Source organism: Sciurus carolinensis, chromosome 16, assembly GCF_902686445.1.
Source record: "Sciurus carolinensis chromosome 16, mSciCar1.2, whole genome shotgun sequence".
NCBI classification, from domain to species: Eukaryota; Metazoa; Chordata; class Mammalia; order Rodentia; family Sciuridae; genus Sciurus; species Sciurus carolinensis.
Window position 1 is genome coordinate 18,190,106 of NC_062228.1, and position 15,634 is coordinate 18,205,739.

General features: G+C 39.9%; 1 protein-coding gene across 1 annotated transcript in view; it reads right to left on the bottom strand.

Moving 5' to 3' along the window:
- Positions 1-13,275, bottom strand: part of Cbfb (core-binding factor subunit beta) — a 50,349-nt gene extending 37,074 nt beyond the window's left edge. Inside the window, 4 exon segments of the mRNA XM_047528944.1 lie at positions 7,144-7,260; positions 12,603-12,638; positions 12,640-12,690; positions 12,934-13,275. Of these exon segments, the coding sequence (XP_047384900.1) occupies positions 7,144-7,260; positions 12,603-12,638; positions 12,640-12,690; positions 12,934-13,011 (282 nt within the window). The 5' untranslated portion in view covers positions 13,012-13,275.
- Positions 13,276-15,634: the final 2,359 nt, after the last annotated feature.

The window sequence follows — 15,634 nt, forward strand, 5'->3', positions numbered from 1 at the left end:
GTGCTATTTTAACTAATGAAAATGAGTGCTAACAAGATTTGTCTTTTTGTCTTAAGTATTTAAAACTTGGAAAAAAGAAAAAATAAACACAACTTACCAAAAATCTAAAAAGCACTCACTCTAATGACATACTTTATAACTACTTCTCAATGTCCGATATTCATGTTATTTGACTATTAAAATTGTAAGATATAATGTAGTAAAACTAGATAGTATATTCTATTTCTATAAAAAATGGTCAAACAGTAGCACTAAAAAGTTCATTTTTTCAGCTTATGAAGTACTTTTCATACTCTTCAACTTTATACTCACAAACTGGGATCACAAAAGTAAATGTAAGTATTTTAGTCAAAAATCCCAACAAAGCTTTATGAAACATACTTTGCATGATAAAAACATTAATATGATCACTCAAGATTAACAATTTATACTCAACCATAATAATTTGCATTTGTTTGAAATAAAAAATAATTGGAGCCAGGCATAGTGGCACGTGCCTATAATCCCAGCAGCTTGGGATTCAAAGTCAGCCTCAGCAACTCAGCGAGACCCTGTCTCTAAAATATAAAGACATCTGGGGATGTGGCTCAGTGGTTGAGGGCCTCTGGGTTCAATCCCAGTAACAACAACAACAAAAAAAAAGGTAATTGGAAAAAGGTCCTAAGAGGAAAGATCAAACACATTAGGAGTTGCCAGGTCCATAAAATTTTAATTTAGGAATGATTTAAATACTGATAAGTTGCTTTTCCTTGTATTCTGATAGTAAAATCAGAGGGAAGCAATTTAAAGAATTAAGAACATTTTGGCTACTAGGATTTACAGGTTGGATCTTTAATGTCCCCTGAAACACTCAAGTGTTAGGCAATGCAACAATGTTGAAATGATTGGATTATGAGAGCTATTACCTCATCAGTGGACTAATACACTTGATGGATTAATCATTTGAATGGACTACTACTGCGTGGTTAAGTGTAAGCAGACGGGGCCTGGCTGGAGAAATAGGTCACTGGGGGTGTGCCTTTAAACTATATCTTGTCCCTGGCTCCTCTCTTTCTTTGCTTCCTGGCTGCTACAAGCTGAGCAGTTTTCCTCTACCTCATCTTTCTGCCATGATGTTCTTCTGCCTTATCTCAGGCAGAAGTGATAGTTGGCTGACCTTGAGAGGAACTTATGATATTAAGACCAAAAGAAATTTTTCCTCCTCTAAGTTGTTCTTGTCAGGTATTTTGGTCACAGCAACAAAAAGCTAACACAAAACACACCACTTAGGAAAGACATAGTGTTCCAACATTGTATGGCTACCTAAAATGAAGCTTACCTAAGGCACGCTATAGCACAGATTCTAAGATTCAGTTACCTATAATCTCACCCTATAAAACCATCAAATAACCTAACTTGGATATGGGTTTACAATTTAAAATGCATTTTCACATATTTTGGTATGTCATTTAATCCTCACGAGGTATATGAACAGAACAGATATTCTGATTATCATTTATAGATGAGGAAAATAGTTATGATTACCTTTGACTCTACTCCAGAGTTCTACTAGACTATTTTATCTTTTTTTTTTTTTTTTTGCGGTACTGGGGATCGAACTCAGGGCCTTGTGCTTGCGAGGCAAGCACTCTACCAGCTGAGCTATCTCCCCAGCCCACTAGACTATTTTAAATCTTTCCTGAGAAAGACCCTTATTAAGAACCAATACAGACAGGTCACTAGACACCTTGAAAAAAAATTTCAAGAAGAGAAAATTAAGTGCTCACTTGGATCTTACATAAACTGCCTATTTGTGTTAGTTATCCATTAATAAACTTTCCTTATTGAAGATCCTTGATTTGAAAATATTCCTGCAACCACATAAGCAAAAAAATGAATAAAAGGAACTAGTGTTTTTTAAATATTTTTTTAGTTGTCAATGGACTTTTATTTTTATTTATTTATTTATATGCGGTGCTAAGGATCAAACCCAGGTCATTACATATGCCAGGCAAGCACTCTACCACTGAGACACAACCCCAGCCCAGGGACTAGTTTTTATGAGCCATAAATCATAAAACTATTATTCTGAATAAAAGGACATGGAGCTTTTTGTTTTCTCTCTCAGCAGTCTAAGATTTTGTGAATTCACTAAATTTATGTCAATATTATTAGAGCCAGCCTCTAGGATGACCCCAGTGGTTCTAGTCTCCTAGTATTCACACCCATATGGAATCACCCTCCCTGTTGAGTGTGGACTAAACTTAGTGACTAGTTTCCAATGAACAAAATAACACAAGTGACTTGAAGAACAGGTCATAAAAAGCACGGTGACTTCATAATTCTTCTATAAAGAGGCACACATGCCTAGGAATTGAAGTCACATGAGAGAGCCTGAAGAGGATCCTTCAGCTTCAGTCAAGTTTTCAGAGACTGCCCAGTGCCAGCCAACATCTGGACTGCAACCTTATGCAGGACCCTGAGCCAGGACAACCACCCAGCCACACCATTCCCAGATTCTTGTAAAGGGAAAACAGGAAACTTTGGGGGTGACAGCAACACTGCCTTTAACTATAATGGCATTTACATGGGTGCATACATTTGTTAAAACTCAAATTATACAATTTTGGTGGGGATGTAGCTCAGTGGTAAGAGTGCTTGCCTCCCAAGTATGAGGCCCTGGGTTTAAACTCCAGCATTGCAGAAAATAAATAAATCAATAAGTAATAATAATAATAATAATCATGGAATGAAAATGTTAAAAAATTATACAATTATACTGGATGTATTTTACTGAATGCAAATGATACTTCAATAAAGTTGTTATTTTTAAAAGGCCACTGAACTCAAAATAAGCAGATGAAGAATCATTTATGAAAAAGCAGTACCTTAGCTTTAAGAGTTAAGCGTGGTGGTTAGGAAACAGAAGCTGCAATAACAAGCTACCATTACAAACTTACATGCCCTAAACTGACCCAACCTGCTCCTTGCTCCATCTACAGCCTTTTGCATCTCAGATGGTGGCAATCCCATATTCCCATCTGCACTGGTGGAAAAAACAAACAAACAAACAAAAACAAAGTCGTTAACTACTCTCTTTCTCATACACATCCAGTCCATAAACAAATCTTACTGGCTTTTCCTCAAAACACATCTATCTCTCACTGTTTTCTTTTATCATCCCATTCTCCAGTGGAGATTGCTGAAACAGACAAGCAGGTCTCCCTATTTTACTCTTGTCTCCTGTGGTCTATTATCAACCCCAAAACTAGAGTGATAGGGTCAAAACCTATCCCAGATCACATCATTCATCTGCTCAAAAACATGCAACCCTCCCTATTTCACTCAGAATAAAAATTCATATTGTTACAATGGCCACATGAACTGGCTCCTTGTTAAAGCCCTGATCTCATCTTCTCTCCTCCTTTCTCAGTCTACTCCAGTCACATTGAATTGGGTGCTATTTACCAAATATACATCACGTGCTCCCATCCTGCAGTCTTTACAATGGCTGCTCCCGCTGTCTGGAACATCTTTTCCCCTAGATACCTACATGGCTCATCATTCCCTAGCCTCTTTCAGGCTTCTGCTCAGATATGAACTTCTTTACCTAGATTATCCTATTTAAAACAGTAAATATCCAGCTCACTGATTAGTGAAGAGAAAAAAGCAGCTTTAGGAGTATTAAGATTTAGATTCAGAAAGCCCCACAAAGGCTCACGTGTTGAAGACTTGGTCCCCAATGCAGCAATTCTCAGAGGTAGGGCTTTTGGGAAGTGATTGGATCATAAGGGCTCTAACCTCATTAATGAATTAATTCTTTGATGCATTCATAGCTGAACATACTACCAGGAAGTGGTAGAAACTGTGGAAGGTGGGACCTAGATGAAGGAAGTAGGTTCTCAAGGGCATGTCCCTGAGGATTTTGTCCTGCCCCTGGTTCCTTTCTCTCTCTCTCTGCCAGCCATGAGGTAAATAGCTGTGCTCTACTACACCCTTTTGCCATGATGTACTACTGCCCCACCACGGGTCCAGAAACAAAGGAACCAACTCTCCATATGATGAAACCCATGAAACTGAGCCAAAAATAAATCTTTTCTCCTTTAAGTACTTTTTCTCAGGTATTTTGTCACAGTGATGAAATGCTGACTAACACAGTAAGTAAGTAAGGCTGAAAAAATGTGGAAGATGACACTGAATTGGGATCCAATATAGGAGCACAGGCAAATAATTACATTTGAGGAAGTTCCTTCAATCTTCTTTGCTTCTAGTCCTAGTCCTATGGGTGCAGAAACAAAATCTAATGGTTATGAAAAAGAGAACATAAAAAGGGAAGAAAAAAAAATAAGGGACCACCAAGTCTTAGCTCCATGCATGAAAAAATCCAAGATAATCTTTTTTTTTTTTGCCTTAAAATGCTTTTTTTCTCCTAGATCCTGCTGGTATAGTACAGATGCTGGCAAAATTATATTTAAGAAAAACAATGTCTATACATAAGCACTTACAAATTTCCATCTGAGGGAAAGATACTGATTTCTGCCAGTGTTCTTTTTTTTTTTTTTTTAAAGTACCAGGGATTGAACTCAGGGACACTCAATCACTGAGCCACATCCCCAGCCCTTTTTTTGTATTTTTTTTTTTTTTTTTTGCAGTGCTGGGGATTGAACCCAGGGCCTTGTGCTTACAAGGCAAACACTCTACCAACTGAGCTATCTCCCCAGCCCCCAAAATTGATTTTTTTTTTTTTGTGGTGCTGGGGATCGAACCCAGGGCTTTGTGCTTGCAAGGCAAGCACTCTACCAACTGAACTATCTCCCCAGCCCCCTTTTTTTGTATTTTATTTAGAGACAGGGTCTTACTGAATTGCTTAGGGCCTCGCTAAATTGCTGAGGCTGGCTTTGAACTTGCAATCCTCCTGCCTCAGCCTCCTGAGCTGCTGGGATTATAGGTATGTGCTACCACACCCAATTTAACCTTACCATTCTTGAACACACACTCATTTGTTTACATACTGTCTCTGGCTCCTTTCACACTGTAACAGCAGAGGTGAGTAGCAGCAACAGAGACCACAAGCCTGCAAAACTGAAAATATTTACATTTTTTCCCTTTATAGAAAGGAAATTTCTAAAACCAATATTAATTTACTGATAGATTTGATAACATCTTATAAATACTAGAGTAAACCACCTAACATTTTTGCTACTGTTGGTCATGTAACTGAAAACACATCAATGGCTTAAATCTAAGGATAATATAATCTTCAAACTAGTAACCAGATATCAACAACTAATTCAAATAAAATGCCACCTTCTAGTAGCACTGACATACCAATCTTGAAGTGTTGAAATAATTTAGTGTTAAAGCTGAGGGGAAGGCAACTTTTTTTTGGTATATGCTTTTAAGTAACTGAGCTACCTGGTGTTTTGTTTTTTTCCTTTTTTGACAAAGTCTCACTATGTAACCCAGGCTAGCCTCAAACTCCTTGGCTCAAGTGATTCTTCTGCCTCAGCCTAACAAGTGCTGGAACTACTAAAGGCATGTGATACAATACCCGGTTCTGAGGAAATGTTATAAACAAGAAAAAAATTTTCTTCATCTAGTCACACACACATTCACCAAACAGACAAAAGAACAATAATCCTACAATGCCTTGTATGTTTCCCCTTGTATGTTAAAAATTACCAAATAGTAAAATTTGCAACATTTAAATTTTACTTTTCTAATTAAACAAGCTAACACACAGGAAAGCAAATTAATTATTACTCATTTTTAAAAATTCTGTAACCTATTTCCCTCTCTCAAATCCACAGATTAGTTGGTTTGTTACACATAAAAGATCAAACTTCATAAAACAAAAAATTCTTAACTGCATATATACAAAATTAGAAATCTTTTTCTAAAACAAAAATCCTTTAATTAATATTTGGATATTTCTTATATTTTACAAATAAAATTATAGATTATGCCATTCATGATGACACTTTGAAAATTAAATTAAGCTCACAGAAATAGAAATACTCTGCAAAAGAAACAAGAGAAATACTGAAAATAAAATAGGATCCAAAAAAAATTTTTCTTTAAAATTTTTATTTCAAAGAAGTCAACTCCGGGGCTGGGATTAAGCCTCAGTGGTAGAGCGCTTGCCTAGGATGCTTGAGGCACTGGGTTCAATTCTCAGCACCACATATAAGTAAATGAATAAATAAAGGTCTATCAACATCTAAGAAATATTAAAAAAAAAAAAAAAAAAAAAGTCAACTACTGGTCTTCTCAGTCAATGATCAACCAATCCAAGATATTATTCACTAAAATTTCACCAAAATAATCTTGTACATTTTACTTTTTTTACTTACGATTTTAACAGGGCTCTCAGCATAAATATTTCCACCTCTTTTTTTAATCTTTAGCCTAAACTTCTAAAATAGAAAGTGTAAGGAATCTATTTGTTTTCCAATAAACTTTTTCTCAAAACAAAAAAATATTTTCTAAGTTGAGGTTTTAACACCGTTTTTCTCAAAATTAATTTTGCTACAATAGAATTGGAAAATTACCCAAGCTACTTCTAAATACTGCGAATTTTTAAGTCTACAGAGTTTTCACATTTTTCTTTTATTTATTTTTAAATTTATTTTTTGCTTGTAGACAGACCTACGCCATTATTTATTTTTATATGGTAATGAGGATCGAGCCCAGTGCCTCACACATGCTGTTGAGTACTCCACCACTGAGCCACAACCCCAGTCCCTTAATTTTAAATTATTTTTTTTATGACACTGTAATCACATATTTTAGTAAACACAAAAAAGTCCTTGTCAACACTTTTAAAAGAATTAGGTTTTAAGTGTTAAATGTAGGAAAATACGTGGCTTTCCTTCTGGGCTACAACATTCTGCAATGAATATTATATATATATGAAATTAGTAACAGTATTATGTAGTTTAACACAATACTATTTATACTTATGATTCTATTTATATTTATAATACTATTTATGTTAAACTACATAATGTTATATGATTTTTAAAAACTGTATTACATCTTTATAACATGGAATGAAATCAAATCTGATCATAATACCTGGGTAACCCAAGATTTCTAATAACGTAAAATCATTAGAAAACCACTAATGAAACAACTCACCAATTGCAAAGCAATGTTTCCTACCTTGCCTGCTTCTCTTTCTAAGTCGACATACTCCCGGCTAGGTGTTTGTCGCTGTTCTCCCTGCCAACTGGCCGGAAAAAACTGGAGAGACAGATTGGTTCCTGTGGCCACAAAAGCCTTTTAGAAAAATCAATACAAACAGGATCAGGAGCAGGACATTACATAAATTATGCAGGCAGTCATTTATTTTTACATCAGTTTATGTCTTAAGCCAGGCAGCACTGAGAATACTTAAAAGTAAAAAACATGCACTCATCATTTTTCTTAAGTATTTAGTTACAAACATCTGATTCCATTTTGAGGACATTTGCCATTGGCTGCTTAAATATAAAATCAGACATGGAATCAATACTTTCTTTCAGGTCATTTTTTGCTGACGTTAGGATCTTACATTGCAAATGTCTAACCAGAAACCACTGTCCTTGCATTTTAAAACTTTTAAATATTTTTAAATGCAAAAAACCACTGATGATCTAAAGATTTTCAATTTTAAAACATATCACAATTTAAAGTTAAAATGAGACATTTTAATTTTTCTTGATTTCCTTTGCTCAAGGAAACACTGAATGATATGTGGGACATAAAAAATGCAGTGCAGAAGTGCATTTTTAAGCATGGATTTTAAAACCCATGTTAAAAAATGACTAGGAGCTGGGTGTGGTGACACATGCCTATAATTCCAGCAGTTTGGGGGGCTGAGGTAGAAGGATCATGAGTTCAAAGTCAGCCTCAGCAATTTATTGAGACCCCGTTTCAAAATAAAAAATAAAAACAGACTGGGGATGTGGTTAAGCATCCCTGGGTTCAATCACCAGTACTGGGGGGTGGGGAAAAAAAAAAGCACTAGGGATTGTTTCTCTTGTTATAAACCATACATTAGCATGTGATGTAACAAAACTTCTTTCTAAAACCTTAGAAGATTAATACACATTTTTCAAAAATTTTACTTTAGAAGAACTAGCTCTGATTACAACTAAGAATATTCAGTGTTCATCTAATATTTATACAAGAGTTGGATGGTACAGCTCAACAGATGGAAGAATCTAAAACCATTTCATTAAATGTCATTCCATGTAGCCCCTGAGCAATTTAACTCTTTATTTCTCCCATGTAAAAAAAAATAGAAATAACATTACTCCTCCTACTTCTTTCTGAAAGAAATAAAAAGCAAAGTTAAAAAAAATTTCATCAATTAAATGTAAACTCTTCTTTGCTGAAACCAGAGTTGTTTGGTTTATTTTACTGATTAGGTTCTGAAGCATCACTTGAAGCAGTCTTCATCTGAAAGCAAGGAATTCACGTTTTGAGCAATTTGTTTAAAACCATTAGCTGACAGAACTATCCACTAATTCCCCTGTTGTTTAACAGTTTACTCTGTTTTTAGAGGTAAAAATTATACTTCCTATTTCTATTTCTGGCACTGTAGGTACTTTATCAACTCAACTGCTGAATCTCTAGATGTTTTTGATGGCATTTCTCTTATCAACTGGGATATCCTTTTCTTGTGGTAATTATTTTCTAAGACTAGAAACTGAACTAAACTAACATCAATATTACAATAGTAATCTTTAAAAAAAATCTTTCCATGCACTATCATGTAAGTTTTATCCACAAGAGCATCACCGTTAGTTCAAATGAAAAGTAGATTCTAACTGCCTAGGCAGTATGACCTGAGATGTACTTCAGTTTCCTCACAAATTAAATATTTGTACACTGCTTAGAACAGTACCAAATACTATATATATGTTTCCTGGAAAACATGAGAAAAATATAACCTTTGTCTGAGGTGGGGGAAAAGGGTTGCTTGTATTGTTCAAACTGGCTTCCAACTTCTGAGCACAGTCATCCTCCTGCCTCAGACTCCCCAAATAGTCAGGATTGCAGGTGTGCCCCAATGTACCCCACTTAAGAGAAATAACTTTGAGATTAATAAAAGAGGCAACTTTTTCAGCCTCAGATAATGAAATTCCCACAGCAGAATGGTAGTAGATAAGAGATTAAACCCATGAATGAATGTCCTGTGTCAAAACCTCTGAATCACATTTCTTCAGTTCTCAGTTCACTCAGTAGCAAATCCTTTTACTTCCAGTGTATCCCAAATTAGCATAATGCTAAGACACTCTGCAGATCTTACTATCTCATCTCCTGTGTGAATGCAAAACTCAGAAAAGATTTCCTGTTTTACCACTTTTTGTACATTATCTCATCAAAATCCCTGACAGAAGTGGTAAAAACTAAAACTAATCATTCTAGAATAGCATTTTCCGAATTTAATTTACCCAAGAATGCTTTTTTTTTTTTTTGAGGTGCTGAAGATGGAACTCAGGGCCTTGCTAAAGTTAGGCAAATACTCTGCCACTGAGCTACAGTGGGATGTCATTTTCAATGGACTACCTACACAGAAGAGTCAGGAAATTCTGTTTGAAAACATTAAAATATTACAGTGGTAAAATGTTGGTATATAAGATTTCCAGGTTGTCCTACCTATATTTTATAGGTTTCATAAATTTAAAAAATGGCACACCTTATGCCAATCCAACATGGGTTTGTTTTTTTTTTTTTTACTTTGTCTTTTTTTTAGTACTGGGGATTGAACTCAGGGGCACTTAACCACTGAGCCACATCCCCAGTCCTTCTGGTGTATTTTATTTAGAGCAGAATTGCACTAAGTTGCTTAGTGTCTTGCTAAGTTGCTGAGGTTGGCTTTGAATTTATTTATTTATTTTGCGGTGCTGGGGATTGAACCTAGGGCCTTGGTCTTAGGAGGCAAGCACGCTACCAACTGAGCTATATCCTAAGCCCATGGCTTTGAACTCTTGATTCTCCTGCCTCAGACTCCTAAACCACTGGGATTATAGGCATAAGCCACCGTGCCCGGCTCCAACATACTTTTAACCATTCAATCTTCGGGATTAAAAATGTATCACTTTTTACCTTCCCCACAGTAGAGTCACCATACCTCGCATAAGCATTTTAAAAAAATTATTTGTGTTAAAGACATCACCAACATCCTTAATAACAATTCAAAAGAGGAATAAATCAAATTTTACCAAACAGAATCTAGCTCTCACCCACAATCACTATTATTTCATTATGTGTTAAAGAGGCTGATCAAGTTTTATAGTGAAGGACAGCGAAGCATTACAGTCCTTAATTTCTTTCACCTCTAAATGTAAAATAAATTCTTTACTAATTTCACTGGTACTCAAGGAGATTAAAAATGAAAAACAAAGAAAAACCCCAGCATTGGGGCAGTGGAATAATTGGGAAATTTTGGGAACTATGTTTATCTTTACCATATATCACCACTGTCAAAATGGAAAAAAATACCTTTTCCACAACTAAACAGGTAGAAACCACAACCTGTTTGTAAGTCATAAGATAAATTTCAGGCCTTAAATTATGTAGCCTCTAAACTCAAATAATCAAGTACCTCTGATGCAAAGGGCCTTTTGTATCCAGAGGAGTATATTCAGGCTTAGTACAGACTCCAACCTCTAGGAACTAAAGAGCCTGTAATTAATTAATTAAGTACTGGGTATGGAACCTGGGGAGTTTTACCACTGAGCTACTACCCAACCCTTTCTATTTTTTATTTTGAGACAGGGTCTTGCTAAGTTGTTGAGGGCCTCACTAAGTAGCTGAGGCTGACCTCAAACTTGCAATCCTCCTGCTTCAGCCTCCAGAGTAGCTGGGATTATAGATGTTTGCCACTGTGCCCAGGCCGGATCCTGTAATTTAAATGTGGGCAACAATGAATTAAAAGGGAAAAACAACAAAGGGGGGGGGGGGAGAAAAACGTGAAATCCCTCCCCAAATGTGTATAGTTACAGTATTCGACAAAAGACATGTGCCATCTTAAGTGCAAATCTCACAGAATTTAATCTACCTCCTTTAACATTTAGTATTTCTCAGAAAACAAATTAAACAAACCTTGTTAAAATTTGTAAGAGGGGAAGGCCTAATTCACCCTGGAAAGAAACTTATGACAACCATAACAACCTATAACACTGCTATATTTTAGTAACATTAAAATACAACTATTCAGATATACTATGGGTTGAATTATATCCTCAGTTCATAATTACAAGCAAAAATGTCTGATGTAATTAAAAACACTCTGCTGGCTATGCTTCGTTGGTTTAAAAAAAAGTCTCAGCTTTAAAAGTAACAGCATTTTGTATCTCATTATTTACACTTAACATCAATTACCTCTAGGAAATCCTATGATCAGGTAAACTATATCATCCACCTTTTGGAAAGAAAACCCAGGTAAAGAATGACAGTTATTGGACCAACTAATGAATGATTCTATCAGTAGTAAAATTCCAAAAACATTCACTTTAAATATTAAATACTATTTAAAAATAAATCTGATTTTGGTGATGAAAAGGGAAAATTTTATGGTATATGAACTACACCTCAACAAAACCAAAATAACTGATTTTAAGGGGGGAGGAATAAATTTTCCAACAATGCCTTCCTACTGTTAACCTCTGTTCAAACAGCACCTTAGCTTCAAGTCTCTACCAAAGCGATGGACCCAAGTCATAGTGCAAGGTAAGAGGAGTCCATTATACAGTGCTTCGACATTTTTTAAAAACAAATAATCAACCTCCTTTCCTGTAGTTTCTTCCTACCATTGCCTCATTAGTACCTCCACCTGGACAAAGTAAAATGCGAAGAGAGAACACTTGGGATTTTTTTTTTTTTTTTTTAAACACAAGGTTTGATGGAGGCGAGGCATCAAATCTTCTACACCAAAACGGGCCTCGAGGAGATGAACGGTGGGTTTCGCAGAGCCGTAGGCGGTTCTTTAGGAACTGCAACACTAAACCGGATATGTTTAGAAAAAGAACGACACTGTATTCTGATTCTCTTGAAGCATTATATTCCAAGAAAATAAAATAAAACGTCCTTTAGGTTTTTTTTTTTTTTTTTAATAACTCCCCTTCCATCAGGACAATAGATAACTGGAGTAAAGATTTTCTCAGCCATTCTGGAAGCTAAAGAGCTTCGCCTATAAATTAACCAACAAACCCAGCTTCTAGGACACAAACTATGGCAGACCTCGAATGCGGCGCCAGTTCTTTTCCCGAGTGGGTGTTTTCTTCCTACACAGACCCCGAAGTCCCCCACCCCCGTCGGTGGTGTCACAGCCTATAAAGGACCTTTTCTTATTCACTTTGGCTCCGGCTGGGGCTCCACTGGCGGTGAACTGTGCGCCAGGCCGGCTCTGGGGAACACGAGCCACCGCGGCGGGCCACGGGGAAAGCGTGTCCCCGGGAGGACCGGGCCTCCGGCGTCTGGTTTCGCCTTTTGAATCGCGAGTAGGAAGTGAGAAGGCACCCGCTCAGTTCCGGGAGCCGCGGCGTCCGCGGCGCCGTCCGGAACCCGGCTGGGCCGCGCGTTCCCCGCGCAACAAGTGACCCGCGCGCGCCCGGGGCCCGCCGACTTACGATCTCCGAGCGGCCGTCGCGGCAGGCGTTCTGGAAAGCGCGCCTGGCGCTCCTCGTGGGGCCGGTCCCTGAAGCCGGTGTACTTAATCTGCAAGGCAGAGACGGCCCGAAATCAGGAGCGAAATCCGCGGCGCCGCCCGCGCGCCCGCCCGCCCACCCGTGCCGCGCCGATAAGGGCAAGCAGAGCCTGCGGGCAGACTGCCGCCCCGGCGAGATTGCCCCTCCGCAGGCGCGCCGGCTCGAGGTTCCCCGGGACCGCGCCGCCCAAACTTTTCTCCGTCCGGGCCCACTCGGGGCGCGCCGCGGCCTCCGCGCCGCCCGCCCGCCTTACCTCACACTCGCGGCTCAGCTTTCTGAAGAATTCTTCATTCTCGAACTTGCTTCTCTGGTCGGGCACGACGCGCGGCATCTTCCCGCCTTGAGGCCGTACCGGCCGGCCAGGCTACAGGCTAGTGCGGGCACCCGCTGGCCGGCTCCTCGCTGACCGACTGACCGCCCACTCGCGGCGTCCCGACTCCCTCTCCCCTTTGTTTCAGGCGCCCGCCCGCGTGGGCTCCCGCTCCGGGGAGTCTGAGGTGCCACCGCCCGCTCGAGCCCAGCCCACGCCGCCGTCGCCTCAGCCGTTGCCTGCCGCCCCGGACGCCGCAGTCGCCGCCGCCGCCACTTCCTTTCGCCGCCCACCTCGCTCGCTCGGCCGCCCCCGCCCCCGCCGGCCCACCCCTCCTCCTCGCGCGCCCGCCCGCCTCAAACTCCGGCGAACAAGACGCACCATTCACAACTCCGTGGTTCGCTCCGCGCATGCGTCACCCTCCAGCTTGCGCGGCGGCTAGACTGCAGGGAACCCGACTCCTTGCACAGGGCGGCTTCCTTCCCCTTGCGTGTCCGCAGGCCACTGGGTGTGTAGCTGCTCAGCTGGCCTTTGGCAAGCAAGAGCGGCGTCAGCGGGCCTTTCCTTCTGCCCTTACTTGGGAACTTCTGGAATCCCCAGCCACGCGAAGTAACCCCAGATTGCCACTTGAATGTTAGGAAACCTGACTCCCTGGAGACGTTGCATCCCCAAACTGACTGGGAGGAGTGCACATCTAAGACGAAAGGTGGAAGCAGAAAGCCAACTGAATCATGGTGGACAGGTCATGGCTTTTGGAGTCTCTATGTGCCTTAGATGGGATCTCTCATGGCTCCCGTGCCTGATGGCAGGGGCCTTAGAAAAGTACTGAACTACTAGGTCTCAGATTCCTGTTTTCCAAAATACAGTCATAAGCTCATTGTGTTAACATGAGAGCCTTTATGTAGTCCTAGCATATGATCACATGATGCGTACTCAATAAGTTTAAGTTTCTAAAGAACAAACCATCATATATATTACCAATTCATACATTCACCAAACATGCAATCAAATCCAACAAACAAGATACACAAGCTCTAGGAATGTGGTTTAGCCCGAGCTGGAGAAAGTCTGTCACCAAGTTTATGGCAGAACTTGATTTAAGTTGATCCTCAATAAATCCTGATCCTTAAAGTTCTAGTTTGTCAAAAAATCAGTACAAGATAGAAAATAGGTGCCAACTGTGAAGGGCAGTGGCTGACCAGATTGCAAAGGAATGTGAGGATGCACCAAACTCATAGGAATTAGTGCCTTGGTCAACTGGAAATCTGCCTGAGGGCAGGATTTGGCAGAACTTCCCATATCTGTACAGTCCAATATCATTTTTACAGGTATGTAACTCAGCTAGGATAACCAACTGTCCTGGTTTGCCTGCGATTGTCCTGGTTTTGGTAATGAGAGGCTTATGTTCCCCCCGAAACCACTCAGCACCTAATAAACAGAACTTGTTCACCCTTTGGTCTGAAGAGTGATTGCCTATAAGAACAGTGATTGCCTTAGGTAAAAGTCTTTTAGCAAAGTCAAAACTTGTACTTGTAAGACAGTCAGATGTGGTGGCATGCACCTGTAGTCCCAGCTACTTGGGAGGTTGAGGCAAGAGGATTGCTTGATTCCAGGAAGAAGGAAGGGGGCAAAAAATGGGGTGGGGTGGGGAGACACCTGTAGGCTGATCGTTTCAACAGACACATTCCTGAATAGCAAAACAGAATCTGCTCCTTTTTAAAAAAAAAATTTTTTTTTTAGTTGTCGATGGACCTTTATTATTTATTTATTTATATGTGGTGCTGAGAATCAAACCGAGTGCCTCACACATGTTAGGCAAGGGCCGTACCACTGAGCCACGACCCCAACACCCACAATCAGCTCCTTAATAGCCAGATGCAGTGGTGCACACCTGTAATCCTAGTGACTCAGGATGCTGCAGTAGGAGGATTGCAAGTTCAAAGCCAGTCTCAGCCTCTCAGCAAGGCCCTATGCAATTTAGCAAGACCCTGTCTCAAATAAAATATAAAAAGGGTTGGAGATGTGTCTCAGTGGTTAAGCCCACTGGGTTCAAGTCCCAGTACCAAAAAAAAAAAAAAAAGAAAAAGAAAAAAAAATCTTTGGGCATTAGGACAATATGACCATTGTGTAAATGAGAAGACGATGCTTTGCTCCCAGTCAACATGACTGTCTGAAGACCAGAGGGGCTCACTAAGTTTTTGCTTCTCACTCTTATGGTAGGAAAGGTGGTGGGGGCCAGGAGTATTTTCCTTATCCTGAGCTTTGACAAGGAAAGGTCAAAGTCAAGGGAGCTGGACCTGGATGGGTGGGAGTGCAGAGCAGGCCATGATGCTCTAATTGTCAGTTGAATGGAAGTGGGAAATCTAAGGGAAAGGAATGGCAAAGCCTGCCAAGCCAACTCAGATCAGCAGCAGCCTTTGGCAATCCTAGGCCACAGGGTAACCCACATTCAACACTGTCTGACATCCAGCCAGCAGGGGTGACTAGGAAATGAGCCACAGGATGGAGGAGTGAAACACTCCTCAGCTGACCTCTGTATGTCTGTATTGTTGCTTAAATTTTCTTTCAGGCCAGGCACAGTGCTGCAGGGCCTGTAAAGCCCAGCTACCCAGGCTGAGGCAGGAGGATTGCAAATTCAAAGCCA